The sequence below is a fragment of the Podarcis raffonei genome, chromosome 16, assembly GCF_027172205.1.
Source record: "Podarcis raffonei isolate rPodRaf1 chromosome 16, rPodRaf1.pri, whole genome shotgun sequence".
In the NCBI taxonomy this organism is placed as follows: Eukaryota; Metazoa; Chordata; class Lepidosauria; order Squamata; family Lacertidae; genus Podarcis; species Podarcis raffonei.
The window spans coordinates 22,678,192-22,694,776 of record NC_070617.1 but is presented as its reverse complement, the minus strand read 5'-3'; the positions used below and the strand labels follow the sequence as shown (position 1 = coordinate 22,694,776).

At 46.3% G+C, this 16,585-nt stretch overlaps 1 protein-coding gene across 10 annotated transcripts in view; it reads right to left on the bottom strand.

The window, feature by feature from the left end:
* The window catches only part of CIT (citron rho-interacting serine/threonine kinase), a 112,310-nt gene that overhangs the window by 7,552 nt on the left and 88,173 nt on the right, over window positions 1–16,585 (bottom strand). For 9 of the 10 annotated variants that reach the window (XM_053369707.1, XM_053369710.1, XM_053369716.1 and 6 more), the window contains 14 exons: window positions 13,521–13,658; window positions 10,585–10,765; window positions 10,286–10,377; window positions 9,175–9,279; window positions 7,681–7,850; window positions 5,640–5,720; window positions 5,317–5,452; window positions 4,291–4,430; window positions 3,996–4,088; window positions 2,959–3,067; window positions 2,163–2,291; window positions 1,768–1,848; window positions 654–732; window positions 364–543 (listed from right to left, as the gene is read on the bottom strand). In XM_053369707.1, coding sequence (XP_053225682.1) covers window positions 364–543; window positions 654–732; window positions 1,768–1,848; window positions 2,163–2,291; window positions 2,959–3,067; window positions 3,996–4,088; window positions 4,291–4,430; window positions 5,317–5,452; window positions 5,640–5,720; window positions 7,681–7,850; window positions 9,175–9,279; window positions 10,286–10,377; window positions 10,585–10,765; window positions 13,521–13,658 — 1,714 coding nt within the window. The remainder of the gene's footprint in view (window positions 1–363; window positions 544–653; window positions 733–1,767; window positions 1,849–2,162; window positions 2,292–2,958; window positions 3,068–3,995; window positions 4,089–4,290; window positions 4,431–5,316; window positions 5,453–5,639; window positions 5,721–7,680; window positions 7,851–9,174; window positions 9,280–10,285; window positions 10,378–10,584; window positions 10,766–13,520; window positions 13,659–16,585) is intronic. The other variant, XM_053369708.1, reaches the window with a different exon arrangement.

Here is a 16,585-nt window from a genome sequence, read left to right as displayed (position 1 = left end):
AGCTGAGCGGTGGAGAATGTAAAATGGGATGCTGGACTAGATAGGCCATTTACCTGATCCAGAATTCTCTTCTTATGCTCTTAATGGGGCTACGCTTAGCAGAACTTGGATTGGCATCAACCATGTATCTTTCTCTAAGTCTTTTCTCAGCACTGGTGATGCATCCTGCTTTCCATGCAATCTTTAATCTTCTCCACTTTTCTTCCCCAAACTGGCATCTCAGCAGGTGAAACTGCACCTAGCTCATCATGTCCATCTACTGCCACCATGCTTTCCCCATCCTTCCAAAGTAGAGGGCACCTTGGGGCAGGGGTCTCTCTTTCCCCCTCTCCTATAAATGTAAAGCTGTAATATTATTCTTACCTGCGCGTAGTAGAGGGGACTCGGTGGAGTTCGTTGTTTGATTCCTTCACCAAATTCCCCTTGCAGCAAATAACTCTTAGTTTGTCCTGGTAGGAAGAGGCCAGGTAAATTGCTCCTGATGAAATCGCTGGACCCAGGTAGCGAGGGCTCGGAATATCCAAGTGGGCTCGTGCTGGAGTGCTGGGGTGGAGAGGGAAGAGTGCCTTTAAAATTGGCTCTTAAATCTTGCTTTGGCCAGTTTGGCCTCCACAGCTGTAGAAGGCAAGCAGCGAGGCGGCGTAATTACTTACCCGAGGGAGGCACGTGCTTGGATCTCAATCACTTCGAGAGAGTTGAAGTGCGTCACAAACAGGTAAGGCTCCCTGTAGGCTACAGCAAGAACAGTGCCAGGAACAAAGATGAATAAAGTAGTCAGGGAACTCACAAGAAAACATCCTAAGAGCCTGGCTGCTGATTCAGGCCAATGGCCCATCTTGTCCAATATCCTGTTCTCAACCAGATGCCCCAATGGGATGCCAGCAAGCAGGACCTGAGCATAACAGCGCTCTCCCCACCTACTAGTATTCAGAGGTATACTGTGTCCAGTGGACGTAGAATATAGCCATTGTGACCGGTAGCCACTGACAAGCTTGTCCTCCGTGAACTTGTCCAATTATCTCTTAAGAAGCGTATGTCTTGTCCACCTACAGCCCTACTTCTGAAAATGTTTTATATAGTTGTTCTTAACTATTTTTACCAATTTCTTTTACAATCAAGCGGGACCCCACATTTAAATTCTTCCCTGGTCTCCTTGCTGGCCCTAGTAGGACCAACTTGGCCAGTTAGCCCTGGGGATCATTTGATGTCTACTGACTGGGGTTGTTGTCCCCCCCCCCCCCGCCCAAATGACCCCTGAATTTTTGAATTTTATTGATATTGATGCTGCATTTTATGTTGTATTTTATGCTGTTTTTAAGTCACATTTTAATCAATGTTTTATATTTGCTGTTAGCTGCCCTGAGCCCGGTTTTTAAACTGGGAAGGGTGGGGTATAAATAAATTTGTTGTTTGTTTGTTCTTGTTGTTGTTGAAATTTTATGAAATAACTAAAACCATGCCTCAGATTTTTGAGTTTGTGTTTTGTAAAAGAACACATCTACTTAAGCCAGGGATGTGGGAACCTGTGACCTTTCAGATCTAGCTAGATTCCCAGCTCCCAACATCCAGGACCACTGGCCATGTTGGCTCAAGGCCATCACCACCAGGAAGGCCACAGGTTCTCCCTCCTTCTCTGCTGAAGGTCCTTCTACAAAAGGAAAGACAAATGCCCCCTCGCTATTTCTACAACCCTCGGCATCTCTGAACACTAGAAAAAGATGGGTGCACAAGTAATCACATGACAATGAAAATCACACAAACGCTTACCGAATGCTAAAGGCAGACGACTCCATTTCAGGTCATCTGAGCGACTGCGCCTTCCATAGGAGTCTACAAAGACGCCAAACTCTGCAGGAGGGGACACACACACATACACACCAATCACCACCATTCCATTTCAAGCTATTATTCTTAAGAGAAATGAAATGTGAGTTTGCCAGGATTCCAGAGCTCCACAAAGCCATAATTACAGTTGTTGGATGTGGGAACAATTTCCCTTTGAAAAACCTCGAGCATGCGCTGAACATGCAGTTTGATCTTTGAAACTAAGCTGACCTGAGAGTTGCCAGTACCTGAATCACCCTGGAAAGCTCCAGGTGTGCTGCTCTGAGCTCCTTGGGAGAAATGGGCAGAAGCTGAGCAACACACTGAACTAGACTTACCATGAAAGCAAAGCAGATACTCCTCCCTCTGCCCTGTAGGGTTCACCTGGATGATATTGATTGGAAAACTGTTGGTGGATGATGCAAACACAGCAGAAGCTAAAGTATGGTCATTCTTGTCCAGGAATTCTAGAAGGCACAAGAGAATTAGATCAGTGCCTATTTCATTTTAAACAAAGGTCCTATCTCAGTGCAAGAGCATCTACTATACATGCAGAAGGTCCCGGAATCAATCCCCAGCTTTGTCAAGTAAGGCTGGGTCAGACTCCTGCCTAAAACCCAGGAAGAGCCATTGCAAGTCAGTGTAGACCATGGGTAGGCAAACTAAGGCCCGGGGGCCGGATCCGGCCCAATCGCCTTCTAAATCTGGCCAGCGGACAGTCCAGAAATCAGCGTGTTTTTACAGGAGTACAATGTGTTATTTTATTTAAAATGCATCTCTGGGTTATTTGTGGGGCCTGCCTGGTGTTTTTACATGAGTAGAATGTGTCCTTTTATTTAAAATGCATCTCTGGGTTATTTGTGGGGCATAGGAATTCGTTCATTCCCCCCCCCCAATAAATATAGTCCGGCCCCCCACAAGGTCTGAGGGACAGTGGACTGGCCCCCTGCTGAAAAAGTTTGCTGACCCCTGGTGTAGACAGTGCTGAGCTAGATAGACCAATGGTCTGATTTTGTTTAAGGAAGATTTCTTACTCTCCTATGACCAAGGCAGGGCAGGCCCACTCCTGCCACACATCCCACTGAGGACTTAAAGCACTAGCTCTCCAAAGCATGGTTAGGAAGTGACACCTACCCTCAAGGGTGTACTGCTTCATCTCAATTTCATAGAACTTATTTGTTCCAATGATGATGCTGTAACTGGTGAAATGAATGCAGCTGCAGGGCTCCGAGGTTTCAATCTCCTGCAAGGATGGAAACAAAAGAGCAGACATACGAGCCTCAGTTAGCCTACTTGGATTATACAGCCCCCTGACTGGAGCAGAGAAGGGTGGTTAAGATTAAGAAGATCCTAGGAATCTGCCTGGCTGCAGTCACAAAATCCAAGATAGGTCTGGAGTTTCTGGGCTTGGGAATGTGACAACTGCATTGGCTTGTTCAGTCTCACTTTGAGGAGAGTGGTAGAGGATTCTGGGTAACACTGCTGGGACAGGGGTTAAAATCCTTGCTCTACAGGAACAAATAATAATGCAGCTGCCCACTGGCATCCTTCCAACCTGTTGGCTTAAGTCTCTTTCTTGAATTATGGGGTCCAGAACAGACCTCAGCATTCAAGGTACAGAATTATAAACTGAGTTGCTGCATTTAGCCCCTTGCAACTAGACTACCACGTTCTTGTTTACTCCGTGTTAAGTCTCACCAATGCCCTGCACAAAACCAGGCCACATTGTGGACCACACTCTTCTCTGCAGCTGTACGTTTCAGGAGACCGGCTGGTTTTCAAGGATGCATGTCCACCGTTACTGTTCTCCAAACTGATGGATCGCTAGTAAGCATCTGTGGGATTCTTGTAGCACAGATTAAATATCAAACGGGCCTATATATCCTAAAGTACACTGACAGGCCAGTATAGGATCACCACTACGTACTTTTGCATCAGTCTGATTCTGTGTGGCGACGTGTCATGTCCAGGGGAGTAACTTACACTGAATATTTATGATGAAGACACTATACGGTTGCAGCTTGGTCAATGCAAAGGCAAAAATGGGTGGAAGGCAGGTTTAGTTGTAACTAATGGAAGAGTGGGCAGGCTATTCACCATGTCAGAGTTGGGACCAACTGTTGCCAGCCTCTCGCGGGCAAAAGGGGACTGCATTGCACTTGCAAATTTACCTTCCTGATGCAGAACTTGCTGAGGCTCTCATTGTAGCGCAGAACCACCACTTTGTTGGGCATCGCTGCACAGATGCACAGCCCATTCTCAATCTGCATGTGAAAGATAACAAATAGTGCTATTTTGTTGCACACAGCCCTGAAATCTAATATGACCCAAGGTGACATACAAACGTCTTAAACAAATAGTGGGTGCATGGTCTTGAGATGGGGCCTAACAACCCTTTCGATCATCATCCCCTGTGCTCCAGGGATCACTGCATTAAAAGGCAAATGCAGAGCTTGGGGGTCCTACCTTGCCAGCAGCAAAAAGATGACATCCTTTCACAGCCTCAAAAACGTTTGGAGAGACATCAGGCTGGGCTGGCAGGTGGGACTGGGCTAGAGACTGCTTAACTTTCTTCACGTCAACAAGACACAGTGCCCTCTCATCCCCTGAGGAAAGACACAAAGGAGCAGAGAAACATTTCTAGCTAAGCCAAGGAGCAAAATTACAGAAGTAAAAGCTTCATGCTGCTCCCGTACTTAATGGCACCAAATCACTAAGAGCTGGTTTCTAGAAATATTCTATGTCTAAACAGCACTGGAACTTGTTCCGTTCACTGAAAATGGGTTAAGTCCGACTTCACAAGTCAGAAGGATCATCAAAGAAAGCTTAATAAACTTTTATCAACTTCTGTTTATTGACTTAATGGAGGAGGGACCATAGCTCAACAGCAGAGCACCTGCTCTGCATGTAGAAAGTTATCAGGTACAATCCCTGGTCGGACTGAGAATATTCCCTGCCTGAAAACCTGGAGTGCTGCTGCCAGCCAGTGTAGACAATACTGAGAATACTAAGCGCTGTGTAAGGCAACTTCCCAATTTCCTAAATTTGATGATGCAAAAGATAGTTGAAGGTGGTTACATACAAAATAAACCATCCAATATCATTGAAAGGTGTTTCAAAACAAGGACAAAATTGCCGACGCAATTCTATATGACTAAATGCAAACAAAAGAAAGCAAAAACGAAACTGCCCCCCCGGGGGGGCAAGGAGAGTGTTACCAAGGTACACACACACTGCAGTCCTGAGAGTGCAGAAATGCCACACAGAATGTAGCATCAGCCACAAAATCTGCCATCATATAAACTAAGGGGTTTCTCTCTTTTTCTAAAAGCAAGTTTCTAGCTATTATGGTTGGGATAAGGTGTGCCTATAAGAGTGCAGGCAATGCTCACTGAAGTTTCAGGAGCCTGATGAGGAAGGCTGATGAGGAAACATTCAAATTGACATATAAGAGTTCCATTATAGCAGAATACATGGCTTCCCGAACTCTACCTGCTATCATGAGCAGCTTCTCCAGATCCTTAATGAGGTGCACTTGGAAGACGGCACCAATTCCTGGGACATGTGTTAAAGAGTTCTTCAGCACATTCAGGGCATAAAGGCCTTCCTCAGCACCCACTAGGACCACCTACAAAAGGGGATTATGAAGAGTCAACACACAGAGAGAGAAAGGCTACAGGGATGCTATTAAAAACCACCACCACCACCACCACCGAAAGAAGAAGTCCCAGAAGGTCCAAAACTAAATAGGTTCCTTGTTCAGTTTGCTTAGTCCCCAGCATGGCAAAGCCAGAGTTGGCAAAATCCCCCACTACCTGGTCACTGAAGGGCAGTGTGCAGTTGATATCCAAACGGTCCTCTCCCTCCAGCTTCAGGAGAGAATTTCCAAGGAGCTTCTGTGCATGAGGGAGAGAAAAGGAGAACTAGCATGGTGCACAGGAACGATACAATGGAAACTTCTTAAACCCACCAAAGAAAAGCTGTATTTGCCAAAGACATCACCAGGAGCAGGCTAAGACTAAGGATGGCCGAGTCCAAAAGACCACAGTGGCGCAATCCTTTCTAACTAACCCCGTCCATTTTGCCATGGGGTGGACACGTGCCAGTAATTCTGCATGGCTACTAACAATAACAACATAATAATAAACAATACAGTGGTACCTCTAGTTGCGGACACGATCCGTTCCGGGGTGCCGTTTGCACCCTGAAAAGTCCGCAACTGGAGCGGCGCTTCTGTGCAAGTGCGGAGCGCGATAAAACGCTTCTGCGCATGTGGCGAAACCCAGAAGTATACACTTCCGGGTTTGCTGCATTCGCAAGCCGAAAAGACGCAACATGAACCTAATGCAACAAGAGGTATGACTGTACTTTCCCACCTTCTTCACAGAAGCACATGAGAGAAGAGCCTTTGGATACAGATCTCACCCTGTGACAGCAGATCTTCATTCCATAAAGGAAAAAGTAATGCAAGCACATACTTTCTTGCCAGCCCCACAAAACTAGTTGCATGCAAGAGTAGATGCCAGGGTTCCTTTTTGCTAAGAATGTAAGAAGAGCCTACTAGATCAGACCAGTGGCCCATCTGGTTGAGAACCCTGAAAGTGGCCAGTCAGATGCCTATGTAAAGGTAAAGGGACTCCTGACCATTAGGTCCAGTCGTGACCGACTCTGGGGTTGCGGCGCTCATCTCACTTTATTGGCCGAGGGAGCCGGCGTTTGTCCGCAGACAGCTTCCGGGTCATGTGGCCAGCATGACTAAGCCGCTTCTGGCGAACCAGAGCAGCACACGGAAACGCCGTTTACCTTCCCGCCGGAGCGGTACCTATTTATCGACTTGCACTTTGATGTGCTTTCGGACTGCTAGGTTGGCAGAAGCAAGGACTGAGCAATGGGAGCTCACCCTGTAGTGGGGATTCAAACCGCCGACCTTCTGATCGGCAAGTCCTAGGCTCTGTGGTTTAACCCACAGCGCCTATGAGAAGCCTACAAAAACAGCGCTCTCTCCTCCTGCAGTTTCCAGAAACTGGTATTCAGAAGCAGACTTTCTTTGACAGTGGACGGTATTCCATGCTCCTCAAGGGACACATACGCAGCCTCCAATCATACGCCCAGTACCTCTTTGTCCCTCCTCCCATGGATCACACAGGCTCTCTGGTTCTTTCCTTCCCCCACGCCCCTAGCAAACTTAAATGTTTGCATTCCGAAAAGGAAAAAAAATATCTTCCTGAATGGCAGAAAGGCCGCCAAATCAGAACTGTGCATTGCTCCTTCAGCTGCAAACCAAAACACCATGTTTCCCCAGGGCTAGAATAAAAGATGCATGTCCAAAACATGGACAATATGCTTCCACAGCAGGCTCACCTTTGAAATTGTGTGTGTCTGGGTGCACCTGCAAAACCCAAGCCACACCTTAAAAATATATATTTCTATTTTGATTGCTTGATAAAAGGCCTGGAGCGTTGTGGTCATTAGATTCATTTTGTGCTTTAGGCCCTTGGTCAGAAATGTGGTGCAAATGGCGAGTACCTAGGTTAGGGTACGCTGGGTGGTGATGGCTGTAAATCAATGGGAAACAGGAATTGCCTAAATGCAAATAATATTCTGTTTCGGTTAATTAAAACAGCTTGAGTTAAGTTTTAACAAAATCAGATAGTGCCTCTCCAAGAGTTTATTAATCATCCCACATAATTAGTTAGGATGCAGGAAGGGTGGAGATTTACTTACTGAGCAAATGGGACAGAATTCCCCTTGTCTATTTTCTTTTCTTAGAGGACTATGTTAAAAAGTCTAGAAATACCCCTCTTTTTAAAATGAAAGAGGATCCCCCCCCCCGCAACCCTCAATGTTTTTACTTACAGCATCAGCCTCAGCCTTTTCCCTGGAAACTCTTCCTCCAGCAACTATGGATTCCAGCGCACTGACCCAGCGTTGCTTATCAGGAAAAGTGGGTGTGAGTAAGTAGAGAGTCCGGCCAGGCCAACACGTGGTATGAGGATGAGATTCCAGCTTCAATATATAGGGCACATCTGTTACCAAAAAACACAGACAGAGGTTTAGGAAATGGGGTGGGTGGTGGGTGAATAAAGACCTAGAGGTCAAAAACGGCTTAGGGTGGAAAAGAAGTTTTCAAGGTATCTTGAGAAAAGTGCAATCAGGAACTATGAGCTTCAGAAATCAAGGTCACAGACATTATAATAATAATTTATACGCCACCCATCTGGCTGGGTTTCCCCAGGCACTCTGGGCAGCTCCCAACAGAATACTACAAACACGATAAAACAGCAAACATTAAAAACTTCCCTAAACAGGGCTGCCTTCAGATGTCTTCTAAAAGTCAGATAGCTGTTTATTTCCTTGACATCTGATGGGAGGCTGTTCCACAGAGCTTACCTTCCTTGTTCTTCCCGTTCACTAAATACTGTTGCCCCTTCAGCATCCAGCCTCTCCTCCCAAACCTTTACCTCTGACCTCTCCTCAGCATCCCACCACCCAATCCCCTGGCCCTGAGCCTTCCTCCTCTGGGGTTTCCCTTATCCCTGACATCATGGAGCTACATGGACCAAGGGTCCAACTCAGTATATGGCAGCTTCCTGCATTGGATGGCTCAGGTTTGTAAAATTTGTAAACTTACTGTATTTTTTGCTCTATAGAACACTTTCCCCCTCCAAAAATTAAGGGGAAGTGTGTGTGCATCCTATAGAGCGAATGCAGGCTCCTTGGCTTCAGCAATAGCAACGCGAAGCCTCCAAAGCGCAGAGGGAGCAGTCCCTCTGCGCTCCGGAGGCTTCGCGTTGCTTTCGCTGAAGCCTGGAGAGTGAGAGGGGTCGGTGCGCACCAACCCCTCTCGCTCTTCAGGCTTCAGGGATAGCCGCCTGAAGCCTTCGGAGCGCAGCGTGAGTCTTGCTCTTCCGCCTTCAGCGAAAGGAACCTGAAGCCTGCGGAGCGCAGCGGGAACTTGCGCTGAGCTCCGAAGGCTTCAGGGATAGCCGCCTGAAGCCTTCAGAGTGCAGCGCGAGTTATGCAGGCTTCAGGTTCCTTTTGCTGAAGCCAGCAGAGCAGGACTCTCCTGGCTTCAGCAGAGAGGGAGAGCTGCGCAGCGCCCCTTCAGCCAAGCGGGAGGAGAAATAGAAGGGGCTGAGCAGAGAGGGGGAGAATTTTTTTTCTTGTTCTCCCCCTCTAAAACAAGGTGCGTCCTATGGTCCGGTGCGTCCTATAGAGCGAAAAATACGGTAAATAGCGAATTACAGGTCCACACCGTTGTTGTTTTTAAAAAAGATATCTGAAAAAGCCAGGGCTCTGCCACAGCCAGCTGATGTGTTAACACATCAGATGAAACACAATTGACCTCACCTGTCTTAGCTGTGTTTAGGAGCTCAGTTGCGCCCACAGCTCCGTGGACAGTCACATCTCCGTCTGGAGGACACAGCTCAAACTCCTCCGTAGGCCTCTGTCCTGCTTTGGCAAAGATATAAGTGGGAGGACAAGAGTATGAAGGGGGAATGGAAACTTGGAAGACAAAGAAATCAGAGAGAAAAACAGGTGTCGGGGGAGAAGGCACTTCACACGTTAAATTTCATGTCATTCTTGAGGGCTGGAACAAATATAAGACAAAAGGTCCCTCCAGACGTACTTTTGATTGCGCATTCACAGTGATTTGTGCGCAAAATGCTATTGGGGCAGTCATACACAATTCCACTTTCAATACTGTTTGCACTTGCAGAATGGGGTTTTTTTTGGGGGGAGGGGGCATCATCACACTGCTTCATTTCCAGCTAATGCGCATCCCTGCTAAAATCAGCATCATTTTTGTCCCGCTTTCATTGCACTATAGGCCCTCTGGACAGCAATAACGGGGTAGCCTTGGGGAAGAATTGCGGAATGGACTAAAGCGGAACCAATCTGCCGCTAAGGAACTCTTTACCGTCTCAAAAGCATGTTGCCAACTAAACCCACAATAAAGCACCAGCCTGGAGGGGCACTAAGACAACTAGAGCAGAAGTTTTCAAATTGCGCTTTGTTCCTAAGGGGCGGGGAGGCTCTGGGGCACCTCAGGGGGGGAGAAGATCAGTAATGGCAGAGAAGCACCCCTGAAAGATAACGTACCTGTCACTACTGATCTTCTGATCAATGGCTCAGCCACAGAGAATGTTGGGGGCATGGTCAGTTTGTGTGGCGCAACAGCAATCAGCGCCCCATATGTGCGGCAAATGCAGCCTAGAACGCACTCAGGTTCCTTTGCCAATCGTAGGGGTTATACTGGAGGCGCCCAGTGGCAGCTCCTTGGCGGTCAGATGCAGAAAGGGTTCTCCAAGGGCGAGGCGTTACAAAGAGTGATGTCCTAGAGTATTAAGCCAATCTCCCCACTTCCACAAAGTTCAAACGTTTTTGTTCAGACAAAGTTATGCATTGAGAGGCCATGTCAGAGGAGACGGGGAAAGCGAGTCAGATGTTAAGAGGTTACCTTCTCTTGCTTCTGTGTCATAAACAAGCACTTTAGTTCCTTCCAGAACTATATACTTCCTGTCCCAGCCCTGCTGCCCACGCTTATTATTTCTGAAAACACAGAAAAAGGACAAAACTGCGTTAGAGGGTTGCGTCAAAGGTTCCCGATTAGTGTGGTCAGCCAACCTCCCGTGGGAGTTTCCACCAGCGAACAAGAGAATCGGCTTCACAGCTACAGTCTACGGAGCGGCTCCTCCTGCGGCGGCAGCACCAGCAGCTCTGGGCAAGCAATTTTAGCGCAGAGACTCACGTTTGTACCTTGGCACCTTCATCCATCCTTCTAGCCGTAAACTGCTGCTTGGCTCTTTCAGCTGCAGACCCGGAGAGTTCAGTTTGTCTCGGCAGAAGGCTTCGGAGAAATGCGTGGCGTATTCAGCAGGCAAGCCACAAGTAGCCGGCAAACAGGTTGAGCACTTTGGATGGCACATCATCTGGCATTCTGGCAGGGGGAGGGTAGAAAGGGAAGAGGGGGAAACCTTATAGAAACATTAGGATTTAAGGGCTATCAAATGTAGCACTGTATTAGTTGCTTAGAGGTATACTTGTTGCCCAACAAGCTTCTGCTAATGTAACTGCTGTGCTGGATTTCTTCATTGCTCAACCTTTAAACTCCACAACCTGCTAGTGCAAAGGCTCTTGTGATAGCAGACAATGAATGTTGGATAGAGCCCTGCATTTAAAAACTTCAGGTAAAGGATTTTTCACAAAATCAGAATTGCTCGGACTCAAGTCTGCACCGAATCAGTATTAAGCTGAAGAATCTCAACTAACTTCCCAACTGAGTATCACCACATGTTCTGGTTCACAACTTCTTGGTGTTAGGTACAGTACATCCATTCTTCCCTTTCTGGTGCCCTATCCAAGCTGCTTTCCAAGGTCTATTGATAACCAATTCCAATACAGTGGTACCTCGGGTTACATACGCTTCAGGTTACACACTCCACTAACCCAGAAATAGTGCTTCAGGTTAAGAACTTTGCTTCAGGATAAGAACAGAAATCGGGCTCCGGCAGCGCGGCAGCAGCAGGAGGCCCCATTAGCTAAAGTGGTGCTTCAGGTTAAGAACAGTTTCAGGTTAAGAACAGACCTCCGGAACGAATTAAGTACTTAACCCGAGGTACCACTGTACATTCTTTTCCTGCAGCAATTTTTGAAGGGAGTCATGTCATATACTAATTCATGCTTAATGTAAAACTGTCAGTTTATGAAAGAAAGTTGACTTGTTACTGACATGACTTTAAATCAGGAGTAGCCAACTTGTAGTCCTTCAGAAGTTGAGGACTACAACTCTCATCATCTCTGATCATTGTCCTTGCCGGCAGGGGCTGAACAGACATGTACAGTGGTACCTCGGAACTTGAACGTAATCTGTTCCGGAAGACCGCCTGGCTTCTGAAATGTTTGAGTTCCGAGGTGCGGCTTCTGATTGGCCAAAACAGCTAGGTTTTTGCACAGCGGAAGCCACGTCAGATGTTTGTGTCCTGAGAAACGTTCAGAAACCGAAGCACTTACTTCTGGGATTTCAGCATTCGGGAGCCAAAACGTTCAAGAACGGAGGCATTAAGAGTTCCAAGGTACCACTGTGGTCCAAAGCCTCTGGAATGTACCATACTGGCTACTCGAGCCTCAGAGTGGCATAACATACAGCTGAAATCAGATCAGCTCCTTGACAGGAAAGCAGAATCCAGGAATCTGGAGTTACTGTGCCTACATAGGCTGTAGAAAGCTTGCCTTGGGTCATGTTTAGAGATGGGAAGGCCTGGGGGAAAAACCCAGAAAAATTGGAAAAAAACAACCAGGTTTTTTTCTGTTTCTTTCCAAAGCTGTTTTTTCAGGAAAAATACAGCTTTGGAAAAAAACAGGGGGGAAACTGGTTCCCCCCCCCCGCAATTTTTCCAGTTTTTCCCCAGGTCCTTCCCACCTCTAGTCATGTTTCATTTTATTCTTCTATGGAACAAAAGGTTTGTAAGTTAAACTTATAAACCACACCTTTTAGGCTCCAGTGAAACAAGAAGACAACTTACTGGAACTAAAAATAATGTTAAAGAACACTAGTAAAACATTTAATGACAGCAAAACATACTTGATTGCACCCGCAGATGTTGCTTTGGTACACGTGGGAGGCAGCTGTTATGAGCTACTGGTCTCTACAGCCACAGCAGGCGCTGTGATTCTCCAGCGGTTTGACTTCCACCCCTGGAGGCGCACTCCATTGTCTTTCAAGACAGATGGATGCCAACAACAAGGCAGCAAATAACAGCTAAGAACCTGTTCTGTGCCAGTTGTGAAATGAGTACTTCTGCAGGAGACACGATCAGCTTTGTTCTCCAAGATCAAGCCTGCTTAATAAAGGTCGCCAAGGTTTTCCTAAAATGCTTGAAATCCATATATGTCCCTTTTCCACAAAGCTGAGAACCTTATGGCATTACTGTTGAGGCCTAGGACCCCATTTTGGAGAGAGAGAGGAGATGCTGTGCTTTCAGCATCATTTTCCAATGCCTTTTTATTTTGGCATGATAAGTAGAAAAGGATTGACCTAAGGAATACTGGATGAATACTGCTAATTCATGAAGTCTATTCCAAATATATATATAAAATCATGAAGTCTCTTAAAGCAGTTTACGATAATTTGGTGTGCAGGGGTGTGTGTGTGTGCTTATTGTGATCTTAGAACAGTAATGAATTAAATTGAGAAAGTGTGAATTTGCAGAAAAGCCAACTCCAAACTCCCCAAACTCTGAGGTAAATTTGGGCTGCAGTCTTAGAACAGTAATGAATTAAATTGAGAAAGTGTGAATTTGCAGAAAAGCCAACTCCAAACTCCCCAAGCTCTGAGGTAAATTTGGGCTGCAGTCTTTGAAGCTGCTCTAGCTAGTGATTAAGAGACTCTGGCTCCAACTGATGGAAATGAGCATTGGCATTGGTGTAGCTGTTGTGGTGTTATGGAACGTTTACTAACATTCTAAGGAATTCTTTTTAAATAATAATAATAATTTTTTAAATTGTCAGCCTACAAGGCCCAAGGACTAATAGGGCTATATCGGTGGAAACCTTTCTTGAGGCAGAGAGGACAGGAAAGGGAACACAGATAACAAGCTAAATTGGCCAAGAGAACAAAAAAATAGACAATATGGACATAACATTACTCTTCCAGTTCGGCCTTGTTACCAGCTTTGTTTCCTTGCCATTCTTACCAAGACATTTAGACGCCTGTCGTCCAAAGTGAACCGTATCCAAGCAAACTGCACATTTAGTTGCTCTCATGTTCAGCCCCACATTGAACCGGTGAGGGATATTGTGGTGCATCCGTTCTTTCAGGCGCCGGTTAAACTCTGGGGGGAAGGAGCAAGTGGCAAAGCACAGTTAAAAGCAGCTCGGCAGCTATCAGCACTTCCGATTCTCCCTCGGCTGGTTTGGTTGGTACCTAACTAAAAGGTCTTTTAGGCAGGGCTGTGCAGAGAGATAAATCTCACAATCCTAAGGCACTTAATATGCATATGCCACCAGCAAGCATATGGCCGGTGGCGGCAGAAGTAGTGCACATACTCAGAACTCAACTGGCGAACGCATGTGAAAAGGAGACCTTAGGAACGTAAGAAGATGCTTTTTGCTGGTTCAGACTATTTGCCCAATCCTGTTTGGGAGTGGCTTTCTATTCTCACAGGTAAAGGTCCTTCCTGTCCCCAGCTATCTGATGGCTTGAACTGGAGGCTTCAGGAATTGAGCTGGGGACCTGCAGCCAAGGCGCACACCTTACTACTGAGTTAGCTGCCCCTTGCCATTTCACCAAGCACTGCCACCACCAGCAAGGGTGTTAGCAAAAGAACGCTTGTGTGAGGCAGAAAAGCAGCCCTTTGATTTAAGCTGAAACAGGCTGCTCCCACTCCTAAGCGCAAATAACTGAATGTGGACGCAGTTGCTTGCTTGTTTAAACAGCGATACCTAATCCACTTCAGAGGTTTGGCAGAGAGATCGCTCCAATTCTACAAAAAAAAACGCACTGTGGAAATAAGTGCTAAATGAATGGGTTTCATGCGGCAACATGGAGTAAGAAAGGATGATGATTTAACAGCAGCGAGACTCAAGCAGCGCTGCTCTTAGCACTCAAGATATATACTCGGGTTTTGGCAGGAAAGTTAATACGTACTAAGTGTTTAGAGTTGGGGCACACCGGAGTTTAAAATCACAGGCCAGCCAGTTAATTTTAACTTTTGCAGATGAAAGAACAACTAGCACTTATAGTGCTTGGAGGGTTCAAAGCACGTCACATAATTATCTCAGCGATCCTGATTATTGTGTAAAGCACAGGAGGCTAACATCTTCAGCCAAAGGGCCACGCTGCCTTTCTGAAAGGCCCTTGGGGGGGGGTGAATGCTAGCGGTGGGTGTGCCCACCCCACACTTATGCACACACCATAGCCCCCTCTCTGGGGAAAGAGGTTGCAGAGAAAGGATAAAACTCTCCTCACTCTTGCTCAGCGGGTATATCACTGGGCTCTCTGACCCCTTGGTTTTCCAGGCAGGAGAGCCAAGTAAATCTTTCTTCTTCTTTGCCAGGAACTCCTTTCTATTACCTGAGCACTTGGAAAGGGATAATTCCCAATGCCACTGGGGGAGTGGGGCAGATAAATTGCACTGGGGCTGGCAAGCCGTTGGAGAAGGTTTGATGGGCCAGATAAGGCCTGTGGTTCGTCACCCATGTTATAAGGTATGCCAGAATTATTCCTATATTTTAAATGGGGGGTTGATGCTAAGAGACACGGCTTTTGTAAAAGGCATACGTCATATTCACAACCGATAAGAGGTTTAACCTGGGGGCCTTTCCCTCAGCTCAACAGTACACAATAACCCTAGACCTGCAAGGCCTCTAGACCGGGCACAACAGTACACCAGCTCTAGACCACATGACTGAATCACACCGACAAGTACACCAACAGACCTGCAGGGATGGCAGACAAGCCGTACGTACTTCAGACATCAATAAAAGGGAGACAAGCACTGCAGAAGAAACACGGAGAAGTAACACACGCTGGAGAGCTGATAACTTACGCTGAATGTCGTTGTTTTAAGGGGCAAAGGGTTCAAGTGATGATGGATAAACAGATCTGGAAAGCTAAAAGAAATCTTAGTGGCATGAGACACTGGAATAGTCACGGATGGGCATGGAAGACAGCCAAGTAGCTGCAGAAGCAGGTTGTCTGAAAAGGGTTCCCGAAAGCCACGTCACATTATTGGGGGTTTGGGGGGGCCGGGGGGGGGGGGAGATGGCTCAGTATTTGAGAAAAGATGGCTCAACAGGAAATTGCCTACCCTAGGCAAAAGAAGGAGGACCCTAGATTTTCAATGGTTAAATCAGAATAACCCAAGATAATGCTCAAGGGTGCAAGTAGGAGGAACTGCTCATGAAAGAGACTTGGAAGCTGCAGAACGAGTTCGGACCAGAACAGGATATTAGGATAACCACAGCTGGGTAAGATGGAAAGCCTCTTATTCAAACTTATCACCAATAATTAGGGGAAAAAACAAATTGTTGGAAGTAGAAAGTTCAATTTTTCAGAAGAAAAAGGCAGTACTGAAAACTATTAAAACAGATCACTATCAAGAGAACAGGGTGGGTCCTAACATGTTTCTCAAGTGTCAAAGGCCAGGGTAAAGAGGTGCTCCTTCAGCATATTTCTACTAGGAAGAAACCCTTTCTTTATGTTGTTGTTTCTGTTGGAACTAAAATCTTCTGCTTACTATGTATACAGCTCCATCACGGTATGTGGCACTTTGGAATAAAGTAAGCATCCTGCAAAGAGGCAGGACCAGCCCCAAAGAGCTCAGCATTTCTATATACATTTGAAAGGAAAAGGGAACAGAAGGGTTAAGTCTCCTTCCATGGACAAACTGAGCAGTTCTATACATATTTGCCAAGCATCAAGTCCCTTTGTGTTTAGTGGGGTTTGCTCCAGAGTAAGTGTGCTTATGATTAAAATAAAGAGATCACCCTTCCATATAACACTTGTACTTTCAAAGCAGAAAAGCACAGACTTTTCCGCCACTCCAGCCTACACCTGCCATCATCCCAGCTGATTTGTGTTTCCAAATTGACATTTTTACTATTTCTTTATTATGATCTTCATATTGAGCAGCTCTAAAGCCTACCCCAGGCCCTGCTACCAAGTCTCTCTTAATAGGGAAATGCATTAGACCGAGCCTGGCACCTCCTACGTGCAAATAATTTTGCTGTGTGACAAAGCGACGAGGGTCCTTGAAAT